The sequence below is a fragment of the Chrysemys picta genome, chromosome 4 (assembly GCF_011386835.1).
Source record: "Chrysemys picta bellii isolate R12L10 chromosome 4, ASM1138683v2, whole genome shotgun sequence".
NCBI classification, from domain to species: domain Eukaryota; kingdom Metazoa; phylum Chordata; order Testudines; family Emydidae; genus Chrysemys; species Chrysemys picta.
Window position 1 is genome coordinate 133945443 of NC_088794.1, and position 21703 is coordinate 133967145.

The following is a 21703-nucleotide window of genomic DNA, read 5'->3' on the forward strand; positions in this document are numbered from 1 at the left end:
GCACTTACATTCTATAAAGAAAAGAGAACGAGGAGTACTTGTGGCACCTTAGAGACTAACAAATTTATTTGGTCATAAGCTTTCTTGGGCTAAAACCCACTTCATCAGATGCATGCAGTGGAAAATACAGTTGGAAGATCTATATGCACTGGACCCTCGCTAGAACACAGGATTTGGGATCCATGCGTGGTACCACGTTAACGCGGGGACTACGTTAAAATGAATTGCAATTAAAGTAATTAAATTTGGGATCCATGGCCGCGACCGTGTTACATGCGAATTCGCGCTATATAGATGCGTGTTCTAGCGAGGGTCCTGTGTGTGTGTGTGTGTGTGTGTGTGTGAAATATATATATTAAAAAAAATCTCTCTTCCTACTGTATTTTCCACTGCATGCATTTGATGAAGTGAGTTTTAACCCACGAAAGCTTATGCCCAGATAAATTTGTTAGTCTCTAAGGTGCCACAAGTACTCCTGTTCTTTTTGCTGATACAGACTAACATGGCTACCACTCTGAATTCTATAAAGAGAAAGCTATAAGCAGTTTCTCCAATTTAAAAGGTATATATGAGAGAGAAGACACACCTTTTAGTAGTGTCATTATTATTGGGTTATCCGTCTATTTTTAGTACAAATTATATTGACGATTTGTGGTCAGAGCTCTTCTCCCTCCCCAAACCACTCTCATTGAAGTTGTGATTTGATTCAAATCTCTTGGACAGGAATTAACGAATGAGCAGATGGTTAGAGAGTCAAAATCCTCAGTAGTGTAAAATTATGATAATGTCTGGTAGTTGTATGCATCATTTTGCATTTTTTTAAATATTCCTTGTGTTTGGGTCTCCAGACATCTCAGTATGAATTCTTCTTTGCGGATGCTCAGCACTATTGAAAGTCAAGCCACTTATTTAGGTGCTTAAATATGGACATTAAAGACCAGCTTCTATCACCTATTTTTTTAAAATATTGAAGGCAGCACAGAAATGATGGTGACAATCCCATGACCCCCCCTACAACAGGTTTGTGACCACCTCCTTCCATCCCCTTTTGGGTCGGAAGCACACCCCTCCCCCCCACCCCACCATTACAACACTGTGGAAATTTCAGATTTAAACCGCTGAAAACGTGAAACTTACCAATTTTCAAATTCTATGGCTGTGAAATTAACCATAATGGACCGTGAATTTGGTAGGGCCCTAAGTATAAGTAGTCATTTTTTAAATTAATGCTCTTTACATGTGTGTGGTTTTTTTGTTTTTGTTTTTTTTTAACAGGCTATAATAGGTGGCTTGGAAGGATCTGGTGATATTGTGTCTGTGTCGTGTACCAGCAATGAGATTTTTCTCTTAAAGGGAGATAGAGACATAATAAGAATTTCAAGTAGACCTGAAGGACTTGTATCAATAGGTTTGTATAGATTTGTCAACTTTAATTTGTACCTTTTTAAAGAAAGTGGTGCATGGAAAGTGTTCTTGTATTGTTCCTTTAAAGAAACTTCCTCTAGCAACTTCAGTAGAATCGTCTCCCTGTTTCTTAAGATTACAAAAGGCCTAGATTCTCAACTGAGCCAAGTGTCTGCTCTTTGTAGCTGAAAAAGGTAACCATTAGAGAAAAGGTTATAGCTCTGTGCTTCTGAGGGTGGCTCTGCATTGGCCATGACTTGGGAACTGCTCTAACCTACTCCACCTGGCAGCGGTCCCCAAGAAACGACACACGAGGTTGTGATTGCTGGAGTGCAGCACACTCTAGATGTGCATTATCCCTTCCCTTGGTAATGTTTCATTGACCGTCTTTTCTAATTTCTTCTTGTAGTTGTGTTGGATAATGAGTTTTATACTCTTTGTGCTCATAAAAGTGGCCATAAGTATAGGAAGGGATCACAAGCACTGGATGAAATTGTGTCAAACAAAGGTCTTGCAGAGTTGAAATGAACTTGTTCATCTTACTGGTGCTCTTTCTGTAGTGGAAAAAGGCAGTATGAAAAATCATGGATAAAAATAAAACAGAAGGAAATATGCACTTGAACAATTTTAAAATATCAAATGCATCCACAGACGGAAACAAAGATTCAGATATGCTCTCATGCAGTGCAGATATCACTTTAGCATGAGAAATAGACCTCTCTCAGGCATTACTTGCCGTTATATCATTTGGGCTGCTTAATGCTATTTGTGTGTGGTTTTTAATCTTTGCTCCAGTACTAACAAAATACTACTAAATAAGATATACAACAGTCTCTACAAATTCTAGAGACTTATTCTCTCTCATTTATCTTAATGCATAGATGTGCAAGAATAGCTTTGTTATTTAAGCAGCGCTTCACCCACAGGCCTCTTGTGATTTTTTTTTTTTTATTTTTTATTTTTTTAAGTGTTCTGGGTACAATAGTAATGTAAAAAAAAACAATCATGACAATTAAATTCTTAAAATGCTCTTGAATGCAAGACTAGAGATCCAGACAAATATGCAACCTCTAATTCTGTGTGCTATTGGAAAGAAGTCCTCTTGGAACATTGTTTTCTTTGATTTTGACCGCAATGGTTTAACTGGGGGATTAAATTTAGGGGCATGATCTTGCAAGATGCTAAACGCCTCAATGGAGACAATGGGAGTTGAGGGTGTAGGAGTCTCTCTCAGCACTGCACACAGTTGGGCTCTGAAACCTAAAGGATTATGTCTTTCAATATACAGGCATAACTCTGGCTAACATTAATGGAAGCTTTGTGCAGACACTGGAGCATGAATTGAGCTATTGCTAAATAACGTCATTTCAATATAGATGAGTTACATAAGATTACTGCACAGTATTGATGTGAAATGTTGTTGGTTTAGACAGCATACCTTCTGGGAATTAAAACCTTACTTTTCTTAAGACTCTCTCCAAGAGCTGTACTTCTAATTACTTAACAACTTAGTGTGTGTTGTTCTTTTTGTTTTGTCAGTTTCAGATGCAAATTCAAAATTGCTGAGTCCGTTACCAGATTTGAGTCCCAAATTGCAGAGCCCGCTATCTGTGGTTGTATCTGTATTGCCTGGCCCTTCAGTGGAAACACACCAAAAAATAAAAATGGTTCCTTCCCCCAGAATTATTGGTGATAAAAATGACTTTTATTCTTTAGTGAAAGATGATCTGGAAACAACACTGGTGTCGGAGAAAAGTCTTAATAGAGTGGGGGACTTAAGCAGTGAAACAAGAAAAAGAGGCTGTTCGGTAGCTAGTGAATCAAGAAGCAGGAGCAGTTCAGTAAATTCTGTGGACAGTGGCTCTAGTCTCCTGACAAGTGGAGACCAACCATTGTCTGAAGTGCATAGAGAGAGTCAACCTTCTTCACAACGGTTCAGCATAATCAGCTGTGAAGACTTTGACCAGGAACTCATTGTAAATCCCATCAAAGTAAAAAAGAAGAGGAGGAGACAAGGTAAAAAAACCAAAACACATTCTCTAACTCTGCCACTTCTTAGAATTATTGTCACCTTTGGTGTCTGTTTCACTAAAAACATACGTTTTTTGTTTGGTTTTAAAGACAAGTCTTACGTTTATGATGACATGTCTTTCAGTAATCATTACTTGTCACCTAACAGTAATTGATCTGTAGTCTTGCCCTTTTGCTTGAGGATGAAAGCCCATTAAGAAAGTAATAAACTTGTATCTTTACAGGAGGGTGTCATTTTTCTCTCTGCAGACCTACTTGTTCTTTATTATTTCTATTCTGATTTTAAGTTCGTTTTTACATTTATTTGTAACATTATGCAAAGCAGAAAAAAACGTGAGTATAAAAAAGGGTTAATGCTAATAACTTCACTTCTGTTTTAGTGTTTAATCTTTGTTACACTTAGAATATAAAAACTGTCAAATATTTTTACTATTCGCACCCATAAGCAACACTTCTTTGCCAGATAAAAAGCATTTCTTTATGTACCATGGATTAGATTATATTGTCAATTCTTATTGCTAGTAATAAACTGGTATTACAGTTTTGAATTCTTGCCTATTAAGATTACATTGACCATTCTAATAAAACCTTAATCAAGCTGTTTATATGTGAGTACAATACTCCTGCATTCTCACTGTGTCAGTTTGTGCCACCCAATGGAGAAGTGATATAATTCTTAGTGTGTCAAAATTTGGACTAACTCCAGCTTCTAAAAATACACATTTCCTGTTTTCTCATTAACAGTAGAAATATTTGCATTCTTTTATTTTAATTGAACTTGGATAAGTTTTATTAATAAGAATATTTATCTTTTTTTTTCTTTTTTCTCTGAGATCAGAAAATGTGACCAGGAAAAACCACAGCTCTCTGGAAGGTATACCAAATTATGAGCGTCAGTTTTCTGGTGATAGTGTACATTCTCTAAATGCAGATTCATTGTCCATGACTTCTAGCCTAATGAGCTATAGTATAGATCACTTGAGCACAGGTTCTCCAGATCAGGAAAGTGAGTTCAGTGTGGAGTCACATGCTGTCTTGCAAGAGGATAATGGCTCGGAATCATTCAGTGTGCTTCAGTCTCCGTGCATTAGTACAGCAACAGATTCGGAAGAAAATGGAGGTACAATTGAATTACTAAAACTTCCCAACAGGGACAGTGGAATGAATACACCAGCTGTTACACCTACTCTGATATCCAACCCTCTCTTAATCCTCACTGAAGACGTAGGGGGTAGCGATGAAACAGAATGTAATTCAAGCCTGCTTTCTGAAAATACTGAATGCCATTCTAAATTGTTACCCCAAGAGGAACAGAATTTTCCTGTGCTATGTAAAGTAGATGAAACTTTAGCTAGAATAAGTCTGAAGGATACTGAAAATGCTTTTGAAGAAACTAAGATCACAGATAAAGTGTCTTTAGGTTTTAATACCACATGTGATGCTGAAAAATCACTGGCACAGGAAAGAAGTGATGAAGCTCACAGGGGAGAGCAGCAGCCACATTGTTTAATAAATACTGCCTCAAAAAACCCTACAGATCCCCAGCCTGACATCTCTAGGGAAGATGTGTGTTCACAAGAAACTGCGGTTTCTGGATGGGACTTGGAGGATGCAATCAAAGCTAAGTGTAGTGCTGCTGCGGCTGAATGGGTACCCAACACACACGATACCAGGACTGAGAAATCTGCATCCAGTGATGAAGAGGATATTTATGGGCATGGACTACCATATTCCTCTTCAGAGACTAGTGTGACAGAAATTGGGGGAAGTTTTACTTCCCAGGATATGACCAGAACAAGCCTAGATGAAATAATGCTCTTAAAATCAGATCAGGTATGTGATTTATTTATAGTTGAAAATAGTTAAGATGCCAGTATTCTAGAAGAAGCAATCACAAACGTTCTTCTTCAGTTCTTTATGGAAGTGTTTTCTTCTCATTGATCCAGCAAGTAAAATTCAAATGGGGAAACTAAGCATATCCAATACACAATGCAAATTATTATTGCAGACTTCAAAACAATATACAGAGGACTATGTTTTCAGTGTGCTGAAGGAGGAATGCCTGTTAACACCTGTTCAAAAGGAGTTGTTTGTCCTAAGTCAGTGAAATGCTGTTGTGAACCCACCAGAAAGCAGTACAATACCAAAAAGTGCTCTAAGGTAGCGCAATCATTTGAGTTTCTCAGGGCCCAATCCTGCAAGATGTTGGATACTTTCATCTCTCATTGATTTCAGTGGGAATGGAAGATGCTGAGCATCTCACAGGTTTGGGGTCGTAGTGCATTTCTATTTAATCTTTGCCTATTTAAATCGTAAGCTGACAGGGCAGGGACTAGTGTCTCTTACATGTTTTGTACAGCAGTGAGCACATTGATGCTGAAAGAGACATTGTCAGTTACAACTTACGACTGGGTTTTCATATTATTTAAAATGTTGAGTTTTTTTCCTTCCTCTGGGTTTTTTTTTTTTTTTTTTTCCCCATCTCCTTCACTGTTGCTGTGTGGAAGAAAGCCACAGAAATAGCAAATTTAACTAATGGACTGTACAGTGGAAAGAGTGAAACTTTCTACAAAGGCCTTGATCCTGAACCGCTGATGATGGGAGTTTTAACACTGACTTTATTTGTAGCAGGGTCAGGCTCAAAGTGCTATTAAATACACAATGTAAGCAAACTGAAAAAAATTGTAAGTCTTGTCTCCTTCAGCTATAGTAACCTTTTGGTGTAACTTATAGCAACAGGTAAAATACTTTCGGATGAAGGATAATTTTTGACTTGATGTCCCAAATAACACTCTGCAAACTAAATAAAAATGTAGCTGTGTTCATTTTCCTTAAGTGATACACTCTATAAATAGTAAAAGAAGGCTGTGAATTTCAGAATCTGGAGGGGAAAACCTCCTCTTCTGCAATGTTTTGAAATGCACCTCAGTATTTTAGTTAATGTACAGGCTATGGAGCTAGTTATTATACAGGACTCTAGCTTGGTAATATAGGCTGTAAAATCCATAATATTCCATTAACAAGCCTTGAGTTTTGTTTTATTTATTTATTTTTTGTATAGCAGAAGGACCCAAGGGTGTCAGAGCAGGCAATTTATCTTCTCTCCTCACTCATAAGCGTGTATTCCAAAAGGGCCCTTTTTCCTTGTGTTAAATGATCATTAAAACATTAGTGAGGATTGGAAAGCTTTTGCATATTCCATTTTGGTGTTGCTGTTTACATAAGTAATTTATTTGCTTCTTTCAATTAACAGGGTAATATTGATGGATTTTGGACTGCCCTGGGGAGGAGGAGGATAGTCTGGGGTTTTGTTTTATTTATTTTTTTTTTTGGTGAGACTCACAATCCTAGCTGTCATGAGTTCAGGGCCGGCTCCAGGCACCAGCCAGGCAAGCTTGTGCTTGGGGCAGCAGATTCTAATGGGCGGCTTCCCTCTAATCCTTTTTTTTTTTTTTTTTTGGCACTTTGCCGTTTCGGCTGCCCCACAGGTTTTTTCTTTTTGGTTTGCTGCTTCGGCCGCCCTGTAGGGAGCTACGGAGGGGAGTAGGCTGCACGCTCCGTCTGCCCCAGCCGGTGCCAGGTCTGCAGCAAGCCTGGCAGGGCAGCCCACATCCTTCCCTGCCCGCCGACCCGAGCGGCGTGGAGCCCTCCCGGCAGGTGGCGCAGCCGGAGGAGCCACGTAGCGAGCACCCCACTGAAGGAAGCCCAGCCCGCTCCCCTTCTCTCTCTCCCCTCACTCCCGCCCTTTCCCCCCCCCCCACTAGCCGGGGCATGCACTCCGCTGCCCGGGGCATGTCTGCATTGCAGGGAGTCCCCCTGCACCCTGGCTTCGGCTGCCCCACATGTTTGGTGGTTTTTTTTTTTTTTTTTTTTTTTTGCTTGGGTCAACAAAAAAGCCAGAGCTGGCCCTGCATGAGTTATTCCTAAATATAGGTGGCAACATGTAGCACTATGTACTTGATCATCTGGCTGGTGATAGGATTGTTTTATCAAAGGCATTTATTCTTTTGATGTAATTTAATGTTTACATTCTGATTCTTAAAAAATACTTCTGCTGTTTTATGCATGTATGCTGTATGTGTGACTGGTTTTTTTTTGTATATTTGAAGATACCTGACATTGTTCTGACTCTCCAGTTTTTAGTTTGCAGAAAGCTGGATGGGATATTCTGGACCTGGCTATGGGATACTCAGCCTGGTTGTATCAGAAAAGTATATTTGGTGCCTGGACTACAAAGGTAGTCTCTACTGTAGTGCTTTACCTAGTGCAGGTCTGCGGTGGCAAAAGTTTGAAGATGCTGTCCAGCAGATGGCAGTCTCGCCTTCAGGTTGGTTAAACTGCATTTCACTTTTTGTTAACCTTTAAAATTAAAATGTATAAATTTGTGCAAATTAAGCTCTTTTTAATATAACTGTATAACTATGTGTGGCGTGTATTCCCTCTCATCCCAGTACTTTGTGTATCAGTGTTTATAGTAGTCAGTGAGGATTGCTCTGCTGTCTGTAATCTGACTTAAACAACAAGGAGTCTGGTGGCACCTTAAAGACTAACAGATTTATTTGGGCATAAGCTTTCGTGAGTAAAAACCTCACTTCTTCGGATGCATAGAGTGAATTCACTCTATGCATCCGAAGAAGTGAGGTTTTTACTCACGAAAGCTTATGCCCAAATAAATCTGTTAGTCTTTAAGGTGCCACCAGACTCCTTGTTGTTTTTGTAGATACAGACTAACATGGCTACCCCCCTGATACTTGTAATCTGACTTGTTTTACAAAACACACCTGGACCGAGTTCCCTAATTCACTTGAACCAACTGTTTTTTAAAAGTTGTTAAAAGGCTATCCTGGCTCATGTGACTGCATTCCTGGAATATTAAAGTACTGTTTTCTAGCATAAATGGCTGTTCTCAAAATAGCAGAATATGAATTTGTTTGTTGAGCAGTTTTTTAAATACATTGCTGATGCATTATTGAATCTTTTTATTTGAGATTCTCATTTTATAGTTAAATTGTGAAATAATAGAGGTTATTTTCTGAACAAAACATCACGTTTTATTTGAAAAATACCTACTCTTAAACAAGACTTTCTAATTTAAAATGTAGCTTTGATATAAAAGTGAACTTACCAGCACCCCTTCTCTCTCCACCCTCCAATCCTAGCACATACATTGTTATATTTTGACTGACTTTTTTTTTAAATTTATTTTTGGTGGCCTGGGAATGAAAGTTGGGATGGGTGGGAGGGAACAGGTTTTGGATGTGGACTTGTACCCTGTTCACCTTTCCAGATTGCTCCAGTGCTGGTATGATTGTAAGCAGGTCTCTCAACCATTTTCTCATTCTGGTCTTCTCCCATAGCATGATTTCTCTTTCCGTCTCTTGCCACTTAAAGCAGCTGATAACCTTGTTGCCCTGTCTAAAGGATAGGAAGAGGTACTTCTTCAGTTTCTTGTTAAATTGTCACATTTGGTCAGTGACTGAACCCTGATGGGGATAGGATAGCATTTACAAGAGTATGTAAACAGACCAAAGAGGAGATAACAGAATCAAATAATGCAGTTCTGGGTGTTGTACTTTCCTGTTCTGTGTAAAGGCTATTAATGTATCAGTATGCTGCACTGATTGCCATTTGAACTCACAAGCATGACATGTTTAGATTTTGAATTCCATTATACTGCTCTGTTACCTTTTCATGACAGGACTGTTTACAAAGCAAAATTTGGGCCAGATTTTGAAAACTAGCTCCTGAATTTGCATCTGTAAATTCTGTCTGCTTGTACCACTGACCTCTTCTCTGTGGAATGTCACACCTGTTCAAATATTTGACTGTCACTCACCAGTGACTGACCTACAAAGATTATAAACTTTAACTTTACTACTGCTAATAAGCTAATAGAGAATATACATGTTACAGAAATTTGCCTTGTGCTGCATATATGATTTTTTTTTTTAACCTGACAACTGTGATTAGCCACGGGATTAGTGTGTCTGTGTCTGTAGAAGTAGCAGGTGTGTTTCAGAAGTTAGCATTGGGGCCATCTGTAAATTTGGCCTTTAAATATTTGTTTCATTTGGCACTGGATATTGTGTGTTTGATATTTTGAAAATAACCATGACTAGAGAGTGAATGAGTTAAAAACATTTTTCAGTAAGATTTAGTCTGTTGCAATATATATTATTCAGCAACTCTCTGTAAAGCTGGTAACTGTTGTCTCCCTTTAAAACATTTTACAAATGTAACGTTATGTAAGATTAATAAAGATTTGCTAAATTTTGCATTTTTCTGTTAACTTGGCTGGCATTAATCTTTTCTGTTAATCATTTTGTTGTGTTTACAGTAGACCAGCTGTCTCTAAAGTTACAATCAATATTTGATATCACCCACCATTCATTTTTATACAGGGGCTCTTCTCTGGAAGATTGAACAGAAAACTAACAAAGCATTTGCCTGTGGAAAAGTAACCATAAAAGGAAAGCGCCACTGGTATGAGGCTTTACCTCAGACAGTATTTGTAGCTTTAAGTGATGACACTGCCTGGATTATCAGAACTAATGGAGATCTGTATCTGCAAACAGGTATTTAAACTGTTGTCTTACAGTTTTTGTAAATGAGAATCAGAAGTGCGTAAATCTGTGAAATCATCATGATTTGGTTTAAACCATGATCCGAATCCAGAATGAAACTGTTACGTATTCATGGCAGAGAAATCCTTTATCTTGGGAATCAATTATGAGATGTTTTAATACAAGCCAAGGAAAGATTGTTTGTATTACCATAGCAACTAGCCCAAATCATGGGCCAGCACCCCATTGTGCTAGATGCTGTACAAATACAGAACAAAAAAAAACAGTCCCTGCCCTCAGTATCTTATAGAGGGGGAGTTTTGCAATAGGGAGGCGACTGAGAGCTCTGTTTTAGCCATGTTGAGCTTGAGCTGATAGCTAAAAATCCACAGGAGAGGTCAGAAAGAGGCCTGTATTTTCATTTGTACATAAGGAGACAGGCTTGGAATAGCGAGGTGGTGGCTGAATTTGTATTTACACATGAGATTACAACTCATCTCTGCATAGACTGGGGGAGAAGAGGGAGAGCAAGGACAGAGTCCTGTGGAACAACCACAGAAAGTTGGAGGGGGGATGAGGAGGGCCCTTGAAAGGACACTCTGAAGAAGTTATTCAAGAGTTAGGAGGGGAACCAGAAGAGGGCAGAGTCATGGAAGCCGGGGGTGGGGGTGGGGGTGGAACGACAAGATTTCCAAATGGCTATCGCAATTCTGCCTTATCTTGCACTTAAAATGGGTCATATTCTGTTCAATTTTCTCATGTATATCTAATATGTATGTGTAATAAAAAATTAAGATAATAAGAAAGGCCATACCGGGTCAGACCAAAGGTCCATCTAGCCCAGTATCCTGTCGGCCGACAGTGGCCAATGCCAGGTGCCCCAGAGGGAGTGAACCTAACAGGCAATGATCAAGTGATCTTTCCTGCCATCCATCTCCACCCTCTGACAGACAGAGGCTAGGGACACCATTCCTTACCCGTCCTGGCTAATAGCCATTAATGGACTTAACCACCATGAATTTATCCAGTTCTCTTTAATTAAATATATATACATCCTTTGTAATTGCTCTACTTGAGGAAACTTAAATATCCAGCATATTTTCAAGAATATCCTCCTTTTAAATTAAATTGTTAATGGGGTTGACTAGTTAGCAAAATCAAGCAACTTGCCCAGGACCATGCACTACTATTCAGCGGTGATAGTGATGGTAGCGAATGAGTTTGGTTCCACACATTGAGAGCTATGTGGAGTTTTTAATCTGTATTTTCCTCTCTTGCTGCACGGTGGTTTAACAGCTTGCGTTCTACCATTTGTGGATTTCATAGATAGACTTAGATGCCAAAGTAAATCCTCCAGTGTGTGTCTCTTTTAACACAAGGCAACCAGGAAGAAAGACAGTAATGGTAGGGTGAGAACAATCCCTTCAGTACCTCCAGCATCCCATCTAACAGTTGCACCAGGAACTTGTGCCCCTATGTTAGAAGCTGACTACTATAACTTCCTTTTTGATATCCCCTAGATTGATGATAGTTCATCAGCTACCTCTTGCTTCAGGAGCATGAGAACTTGAGAAAAAGCTAATTCTCTCTTGAGCTTTTCCCTCACAGACATGAAAATCCAATTTGTATATAGTGCTGGACAGGAATATATGCAATTTAGAAGAATGGATATGTCTAAATGTGTACAATAATTGTCTAACATCTTTTGATATTACAACAGCTTTCACCCATTGAATCATTCCAAGTCACTTCTAGTCTGTTTATTGATTAACATCTTATAAATGGAGATTCCTGATACTGCTACTTGGAGGAGGGAAGGAGAGGAAATTGCAGAATGAGAATGGTGGGCTCTCCACGAAGTTACTAAACTAAAAATGTTTGAGTTAAATATTCTAGCTTGATGTACAATGTTTTGTTTGTTAAAGTATAAACTGAACATTTCTACACTAAGGGCTGGTCTACACTAACCCCCCAGTTCGAACTAAGATATGCAACTTCAGCTACGTGAATAAAGTAGCTGAAGTCGAAGTATCTTAGTTCGAACTACAAGGTACTTACCGCGGGTCCACACGCGGTAGGCAGGCTCCCCTGTCAACTCTGCGTACTCCTCTCGCAGAGCAGGAGTGCCGGTGTCGATGGCGAGCACTTCGGGATCGATTTATCGCGTCTAGACAAGACGCAATAAATCGATCCCAGAAGATGGATTGCTTACCGCCGAACCCGGAGGTAAGTATAGACATACCCTAAATGTCAAGTCTATGGAGATTACAGTAAAATGAATATACAAGAAAATGTTAACATGCTCATTGAATTTTTCCCTTTGTGCTCTAACTTACCTGATTTGACAACACCACTTAATTACAGCAGCCACGCCTTCTCTTCTTTTTGTTTCCAGGCCTGAGTGTGGATCGTCCATGTGCCAGAGCAGTAAAGGTTGATTGTATGTATCCACTATCTCAAGTTACATCTAGAAACAATGTAGTGTGGGCACTGACTGAGCAGCGGGTGCTTCTCTATCGAGAGGGAGTAAGCAGCTTCTGTCCTGAAGGAGAACAATGGAAGTGTGATATTATCAGGTAATTGGGCAGTGTTTAATCAGAATGACAGAAAAGGTTGCTTTCATTCATGGGTATTTCATCTTACGGTAATTGAACCACTCACCTCTTGCTTATAAAGCGTTTTGCATCCAAATTGTAATCCTCAGGTTACCTTATCAGTGCATCTTGTTACGTCACACTTTAATCAGTCAGTGGGCAAAAAAGGACAGTACTTGAAAGACGTTTATCGGTGGTGAATGGGGAATGTTTAACAGAAGCGTGTATGGGAGGGAAAACAGTGGAAGAATCCTTGAAATGTGAATTAATGAAATAGGCCTTTTTTACACTGTTTAGTTCTTTCATTTGTGCTATAATGGTGCTCCCATTATTTAAATTGGATCTCCAAATATTTAATAGTTTATTTTTCAAGAATACATGCATATGTTTACAGTTGACTTTGTCAGTCAGTCACTTACAAGATTAGAAGTTGCACTGGATATCTCACCCCCAAATTCACCTCAGATACAATTGGGTAGTGTATTTTACTTCTGTAGCTAGTTTCACCAGAATTCCTGCTTTTTAGCTTATCAGCAACAGACCAGTTTGTTCTGCCTTCCTGATCCAGAGAGTAGTTACATCCTATATTATCTTGTAAAATGTACGGAAATGTGTCCATTTTTGCATAAATCAATGCCATCTCTTTCCCAATAGGTAATTACTTTAACATTAGCCTTTAGCCTGACCCTTGTATTTTTTTTTTTTTTTTTTTTTGAAAGATTAGAGGGGGGGACTAATGTTCAAGTCTACAACTTGAATCCAATTATTACATCGAAGAAAGTTGAATCTCTTCTATGTAAATGCACAAGACTGACTTATAAACCAGGTATCCTGCATGTTCTCAGACTTGACTTTTAGGACTGTTCAAATCAATGCAAATTGAGATTTCTGAACTATTCTGGAAGGCATGTTGGAAGTGACTATCAGAGTAGGATTGCCAACTTAACTGTTTTGTTTTTAAAAATACTGTTTATAGTGATCAGTTTTCTCTGGGCTTAGACGTGTGATTGTTTCATACAGGAAGCTTTTGTAATCAAGATCAGCTTCTGTCCTTATTGTATAGTCATAACCAGTTCAAGTTTATGCTGTCTGTGCTCTTAATGTTCTAGTCACAATGGAGAGAAACAAAATCAAAACAAAACAAAACAAAAAGAGCTTGTGACATTACATTTTAAAGTTTTTGCAGAAAATCGATAGCTACCATTTTTATCATTTCTGTACTGTTATGTGCTGAAGAATTCAACACTGGTCCGTTATGATATTTGTAGTCTTGATATTCACATAAAATAACTCCAGGAGGCTTATTCTTGCTTTTAGAATTCTACTCGTAGGAAGATATCTAATAAAATGTAAGTTACTGGATAAATATGGAGATGTCCAAAGATGTGTTTTATTTTACATGTTGGTAGTACCATATGAAGAACGTCTTTTCCACTCTAGTTTCGTATTTATTTTGAAGGTTTTAAGGAAGATTTTAATGTGTTATGTATTTTAAAATGTCTTTTGCATTTGCAGTGAAATGCAAGCTTTGGAACCAGTGTGCATAACGCTTGGAGACCAACAGACGTTATGGGCTTTGGACATACGTGGAAATCTATGGTTCAGAACTGGTGTAGTTTCAAAGAAACCGCAAGGAGATGATGACCATTGGTGGCAAGTATGTACTCCTTATTCAGCTTTCAGTAAAGTCCACCATTCCATCGTTGTGATGTTTTCTTGCAGGGATCCCAACCTAAAAATATTAAGAAATAATTGCTTGGAGGCTAACAAGCATTATTAATACACCTGTAATGGAACGACCAGACTCTGGTGGCTGAGGCCCATTTTTAAATCTGTTCCCTGAAAGGAGTTAAACATGGCAATATCAGCCAGAGGGAAAATAAAACAGTGACAGGACAGTTTCCTTTAGCCCAATTAAAAAAAAAAAAAACGGGAGGCTGCTTTTCACCTAATCCAACTAGTTCCAAAGCACACAGGGCTGCTTTCTTCAGCCACAGAGTCTGTGAGGGGAAAATGATGACAAAAACAATTCTTACTGGGCTTATTCTCAGGAATCCGTATAGAATCCCTGATCATGTTGTTTACATCCTTACTTATGTTTTGGGGTCTTTGTTCCCCCGATCATCTCTGGAGGAGGCGGATTGTCCACTCCTCCGCCTGTCTTTCCTGAGTGGTTTAGTCAAAAATCTGTGTGGGTGGGTGGGTGGACTCTTGTATTGGAGCAGCATGGACAACATAGTTTTGAGATGACCTCTAATTTAATCAGTAAGTTGTCTTACCTTGATGCAGATTCCCATAAAAGCAGGAATTACCTCCTTTTTTTGAATGCTCTAAAGCATGGTTATACTTAGTTGCTTATAATAGAGCTTGGGCAATTAACCATATAGTTTCTCACCTTCTTGGGTCAGGGCCACTAAGGAGCGGTTGCTGAAAGCCATTAACATGAGTTCAAACAGCTCACGTGAGTCCCATGGATAGTCTTCCTCTGGGGAAGCTAAATGAAGCTATATGAAAAGCCATCTCTTTGTTGCCAGGCTCCAGGACAATTTCAGGGAAGAAGAGAGATTCTTTTTTCCCCTCTGACCATTCCCCAAATGATGGGACTTCAGGTGTAGCAGAGTTCTGCAGTACTTCAAATAGATAAAAATACCAAGACATTTTGGACAGGTGTTTGTTTTTGGTTAGGTTTTTTTGTTTTTGTTTTTTATTTTTTTGTTTTTATATAGGAAGCTGTTATCTGTTATGTGATTCTGGTTTGTAATCAAGGCTGCTAAAACTTAAATCCATCAAAACTCAAGAGGACTCAAACTTGTTTCTTCTTCCACTCACTCAGTAGAGAGGTTCCTGAGACTCCTGAACCTTATTCCGAAGGCAGATGAGGCATCTTTTTATCATAAGCGTAGTTTGACTTCTATATTTGGGGTGACAAGGTGTGGGGGAGTGAGGCTTGGTGGGGGATCCAGGTGTGTGGGGAGGTGGGCCTCGATGGGGTATCCAGGTATGGGGGGTAAGGCTAAATGGGATAGGGATTCAAGTGTGTGGGAGGGGCTTGACAGGGGAGTCTGGGCACAGTGGGCGCAGTGGAAGAAGTTCTGGGTGTGTGCGTGTGGTGGGGTCTGAATGCAAAGGGGTTGGGCAAATTGGGTGGGCAGCTTCCTATACAGTGACCCCTTCTCCCCATGGCTGAGAAGTGATTAGGGACAGGAACTGGGGGAGGGGTGCAGAGCTTCCTGCAGCTGGGGAGGTTTCGGGGGTGAATCTGACCTGGCCCCAGCTGCTCCAGGGGAAGAGGAAGTTCTGTTTCTCTTCTCCCCCCACCCCCACCCCCACCCCCAGCAGCTGAGCCAGGTGCAGAATTCCAATTACTCCAGGAGTAATTCACTCTGTCACTCAACTGGGCTGTACACTGCACAGATGGTTGGGAAGCAGTTCAGCTGCCTGGCTCTCTTGGGTCACTGCTTTCTTGCTCTCCCCTTACACTGATCATGAGGGGGAAACTGACCTGCTAGCAGAGAACACCTGGCTTTCCCCCCTTCCCCCAAACATTCCTCCTTGCCCCCCTAGGGTGCTGAGGGGGAAAGGGATGAGCACCAACACCAGGTGCTCTGTGCCTGCTGGTCAGTTTCTCCACGTGGACTGTGTGGTGAGTTAGGAGAGCTGCTCCCTGTCCTCCCTTTATGCAGCTTATGTGGGCAAACTCCTCGACCTCAAAGTCACTGCTTTTCTCCCCCCTTCTCCTCTCCTTCCCTCTACCCCCCCCCCCCCCCCCGCACATTCCTCTGTAGGGGACGAAGCAGGGCTAGGGGAAAAATATGAGCACTCCCCCCATGCGTCACCTCTGCAACGTATCTAGTTTGACATGCTTTTTATGGAAGGTCCTATAACTCATCCCTAGTTTAACTGATTCTCCAGAACGTTTTTTTTCCAGGTAAGCATTACAGATTACGTCGTGTTTGACCAATGCAGCCTCTTCCAGACAATAATCCATGCAACACACACAGTGGCAACAGCAGCCCAGGCTCCAGTAGAGAAGGTGGCGGAGAAACTTCGAATGGCATTTTGGTCACAGCAGCTTCAATGTCAGCCCAGCCTTCTTGGAGTCAACAGTAGTGGGGTCTGGATCTCTTCAGGCAAAAACGAGTTCCATGTAGCAAAGGGAAGTCTAATAGGTTGGTACATTTACACCTGTGAGTTTTTTAAAAATCAAAGAAACTAACTAGTGCATCCACTCGGCACCCCCTACCATTCCCCTAGCCCACCCATGGGTAAAATTCAGCCACAGCAAATTAAAGAGCAAGCTGCAAAAGCTTTTGTTTCTTAAACTAGAGTGGGCATGCAGACAGTATTGCGGGATGCTGTCTTAATATTTGGTTTGAGTAATTGCCCTTTTAAAAGTAGTACTATGAAGAAGGCAAGTTTGGGAGCCTGTTGCTCAGAGCTTGTTATGCTTTCCACAAAGTAGGTCACATTGCTTCTTTCAGTGCATGCACGCATATCTTGAATTAAAGAGAGTTACATATTGATATCACACAACCATGCAATATAGCACCTAGCACAATGGAGTCTCAGTCCATAACTAGGGCTACTAGGTGCTACGGTACCTAGTACACTGTATGTATGGTGCTGTACACTAATAATAATATAGTGATCACTTTGCTCATTTTCCTAAACACATTTCCCAATGTGTTACTACTTATGATCTGATGAGAGAACATGCTGAACACTAAACAAGACACTTAATGACTTTAGCCTGGCTGATGAATGTTGTAGCTCATGACTGATTTGGTCTACTGCCAGAAGCCTCTAACCTTTGTGCTCTCATCTCTCACAATCCTGGCTTCATCTGCAGGCCTAGGTGCCTTTTCAGCTGTCTCTTCAAGCCATTCTGATTTGTTCTGTCAATGTAAGTAGACTTTCCCTCTTGGAAAGGAACCAGGTGAAGAGTCCTGCTCAAACAGTAAAGTAATTTTCAAGAGGATTTCCCTTGACTTGTTGGAGGCTGCTTAGACCTGTATTCTTCCTCTCAGTCCTTTTATGAGAGATGTTCCTAAAGCTATATGTCTAAACTTGAGTATAGAAACTATCCTCTTATTCTACCAAAAAAGTTTTACTGATGGCCTCTTGATAGCAGCATAGTAGCCAAAAAGTGCCAGATTAGATGCTCCTTTAGGATTCTCTCTCATTAGATGAGGTGAAGGATTATGTAGTACTGTACCCAGTATTTACACAGGGAATCTGTCATAAAATACTCCTGTTCCTTCTCTGAGTGTGTGATTAGATTAAGAATTAAGATAAGATTTCATGATTACCCAAACACTAAACTAGATAGAAATGCTTGACATGTATTTAAACAAGCCTAAGAAAAGATTTGCAGAAAACTGATGCTGGAAAGCTTATTGGTTGACATCTAAGCCATCTGAAGAGATCTCTGCAGGTTGTGCAGATGTTTTTCTTTTAGATTTGTTTGACTTGTGGGGTTACTAGTATTTTATACCAATGACTTTAAAGAGGAAACATCTGCATGGAATTGTATTTGTCTAAAAAAAGAATAGTGTCTTCCCAACAAAGTGTGACTTTATTTGCTCTGCAGATCTTTCAATTTGTGACTGGTACCCAGTCAGTCCAGTTTAGGTGAGATTTGGCCATAAGTGCAAGAAATTAACATTGTTTTTGTCATTTAAGTGGGAATGGGCAACATACTGGATTTTGCATTTCAGAAGCCTAATAAATGACTGGCATTGCTGATCACTAAGGCTCTGATTCTGGCACAGAGGTCGTGGAAGTCACACATTCCGTGACTTTCTGCGACCTTTGTGACTTCCGCAGCAGCCAATGTAGCTGACCTCAGGACCACCTGAGTAGCTGTTCCCAGGGCCAGCCACATTGGCAGCTGTTGGAGCGGCCCCAGGGCAAGCCACACTGGCTGCTGCTCGGACAGCCCTGCGTGGCTAGCCCTGGGGAGCACCTGAGCAGTGGGTCGTCAGGGGCAGTCAGCCCCTGCCACTGGAGCAAGGGCCCTCCAGAGCAGCAGTGCCCCAGGGCTCTCCAGAGCTGTGGGGCCCCAGGAGCAGAGATTTAGTTATGGGTGTTTATAGTAAAAGTCATGGACAGGTCACAGGCCATGAATTTTTGTTTTTTGCTCGTGATGTGTCCATGACTTTTACTAAAAATACCCATGACTAAATCTTAGCCTTACACAACTATAATTAATTGTATGTGATCAGTATCCCTGGAAGGGCAGAAGGTTGCAAGTAACAAACTTAGCATTTGATGGGAAAGAACATCCTTCTCACTTTTGTCTGTTTAGATTTACAAAGGTCACATAAAGTCTTTTGCTGAAGAGTCAGCACAATCTTCAGCTGTAAGTATTGGGTCAAAACTGCTGCTAGTGCTTAGAACAAAAGGTGACCTCTAATGGATCATTTCGTATAAGTTTGCAACAAAGGGAACCTCCAGACAGGGCTGAGAAGCAGCAGATAAAATCTTTGCACTAGTTTCCAAATGTTTCAACATTGAATCTGAAAGAATCCCTGTTGCGATGACTTCTTCATCTGTGTGCTGATTTGGTGTTCATCCATGATGTAACAAACTGTCTAGTGACATAAAAGCACTAAAATAATGAAAAATGGTGTGTGTGTGTGGTTTTTTTTTCTTTTGTTTTGTTTGTTTTTTAACAAGAAAACAGTCTCAAACTTATGAGCATGAACTGGTGGGAAACATGGGGATTCTTCAATCTTAATAGTCATTTGGCTTTATAATGATTTTTGGCCGGGGCAATATCGGATATTGATTAGAACAAATACATTTTATAGTTGATTACAACAGAAATTCTCAGATCAAAATTCTGAAAGAATTTGTCATAACATTTAAGTTGCAAAGTGTGTGATTCACGATGATTATTGTTTTGCTTTCTTTTTCAGGAACATATTGGAATAATATTGTGCCTCGAGGTACTGTTTCTGCCACAAAATGGGCTTTTGTGTTAGCTTCCACAGCTCCAACTAAAGAAGGTTAGTGAATCTATAATTATGGTATAAGCTTATATTGAACTGACTTCATGCATTAGAGTTGATAGCTGAAATGATGCTAACAGGTTCCATAATGCTGAACTAGTCCAGAGTTTTGTCTATTAGGTGTGCAGAAGTCCCATATTTTTGGAACAAGCTAGAATTTCCTACTGTCTAATTTATTGGAGATAACCCATGGTGGGACTGCAGTGGAATGGCCTTGAGTAAAGCGTGCTGCTTTTTGAGCATCCTTACTGGCTCATGCAAGGAATAATGTGTTTAGTGTCTTTCTGAAGTTATATATCTCTCATTTGGAGGGGTGCTGAGTTACTAAATGTGGAGGGAAAAACAAATATAGCTTTAATGGATGTGGTGTGCATAAATGCTAGGGAGTTGGGTAGGTCTGCCACCAAAGATCGGGGGGAGGAAGGGGGAGTGGAACCTTTATCATCCACATTTTCTTATCAACCATTTGCATTTTATCGTACTTGTTCTTATGCTAATTCTGGCCCTCAATACCATATTCTATATTGGGTTTCTAATCTGTACACTTGCTGCTAATGATCAGAGGGGTAGCCGTGTTAGTCTGAATCTAATGCTTGCTGCTAATGGTGACTGGTGCTAGGGAAGTCTATTCATTTAAAGCAGCACTACTCAGTTAGAGGAAAAGAGGCTAGGCAGCCTAACCTATTAGCTTATTGGAGTCAGTAAAGCTCTCCAGCAAGTGAGCTGACACCCCCTTCAGTTTTTGCCATCATCATCACTGGAAAACTGCAGCACGGCATAAAAAATAAAATAGGGTAGTTTCTTTAAAGTATTTTATTTATATACTTTTCACCACAGCATCACAGACATAAACTGAGCCTCGCTACACTCCTGTGAGAGAGAAATATTATTCCTATTTTACCGTAGGAGAAACAGAGCGAGAGAATAACTTGCCCAAAATCAATCAAGAGCCTGTGGTTGGATCTGGGACTGGAACTCAGATTTCCTGATTCTAGGTCCAGTGCCTTAGCCACACCCTTCCTCTCTGTCTCTGGGACTGAAAAAAATTATTCTATTTTCTTTTAAAAGCATAATGTAACTTCTCTAAAAATATATAAACCTTCCCTTAGTTGCATACGTTTTGAAAGTAATCTGTCCAATATATTGTTAGGCAGGTGAGTGGATTCATGTTAAGGAAACACTTCTGAAATATTTAAGGTGCTTAAGGCCTTGTCTGTAGTTGCCCCAGTTTCTGCCATTCATGACCAGCCACCAGTAGACAAAGTAAGCTGTAATTTGCAGTTCCTTTTCAACCATCCTGAGATGGCGTTCCCAGCAGTGTCACGAAGTTAGCTCATTTAGCATTAAAATAGTTTTGGTAACTTAACTGTATACTGAAAGCAAGACATTTGAGGGCTTGGTTGAGGATCTGAATGAACTTCCCCACTCTACAGTGCTGATGACATGATCCATCTTCCATTTCAGGGACTGCCTTACTCCCTTTTACTTGACGTGGTCTTCCATCACCACCAACAAGTGGGCCCTAAAAATCATACACACGGACTACTTGATTCCCTTTACTTCCCTTCATCCCCGTCCCTCTTCAGGGATCCTTCTCATAAGCACCTTCTATGACAAGAAGTAAACTGTCTTCTACACTTATGTGCTGTGGAACAAGTTCCTCCATAACACGGGGAAGGGTTTCCCATTACTTCTTAACCCAAAAGAAAAATGGAGGCTGGAGGCCCCATCCTAGAACCTATCTGCAATACCACAGATTTCCATTGGCTTCCACCGGCCTTGGTTAACAACTGGCATAGTGACTCCCCAGCCCCAACTTTTCCCAGAAACACATATTCTGAAATGTCCAGCCCTGTCCTGGAACAATCAGAGGGATATTAAGGTCCATTGTCCCATTAAGGAGTCAATATTCAAGAGTTTTCTGCTTTAACTGGAGTTACCAAACAGTTCAGTTTAAATCCAGCATTGGATTGGTTTAGAGTTAAAATAACACAAGTTTATTAATGAAAGCAGGTAGGATTTTAAGTGTATTCATGTATATGAGATAGTTAGAAATGGTTACCAGCAAATAAAAGTGAAAACATGCATCTAAAAGTCT

At 40.2% G+C, this 21703-nt stretch overlaps 1 protein-coding gene across 8 annotated transcripts in view; it reads left to right on the forward strand.

Annotated features, from left to right (window-relative positions):
- The window catches only part of TECPR2 (tectonin beta-propeller repeat containing 2), a 69515-nt gene that overhangs the window by 15413 nt on the left and 32399 nt on the right, over positions 1 to 21703 (forward strand). For 5 of the 8 annotated variants that reach the window (XR_010600761.1, XR_010600762.1, XM_008168175.4 and 2 more), the window contains exons 7-15: positions 1276 to 1408; positions 2944 to 3420; positions 4274 to 5268; positions 7579 to 7762; positions 9837 to 10010; positions 12394 to 12574; positions 14108 to 14249; positions 16521 to 16761; positions 19513 to 19602. Coding sequence is in view for 6 of the 8 variants with exons in the window: in XM_008168175.4 (XP_008166397.2) it covers positions 1276 to 1408; positions 2944 to 3420; positions 4274 to 5268; positions 7579 to 7762; positions 9837 to 10010; positions 12394 to 12574; positions 14108 to 14249; positions 16521 to 16761; positions 19513 to 19602 (2617 nt within the window). In the remaining 2 variants the exon portion in view is untranslated. The remainder of the gene's footprint in view (positions 1 to 1275; positions 1409 to 2943; positions 3421 to 4273; positions 5269 to 7578; positions 7763 to 9836; positions 10011 to 12393; positions 12575 to 14107; positions 14250 to 16520; positions 16762 to 19512; positions 19603 to 21703) is intronic. The other 3 variants (XM_008168177.4, XM_005285774.5, XM_065593637.1) reach the window with 1 other exon arrangement.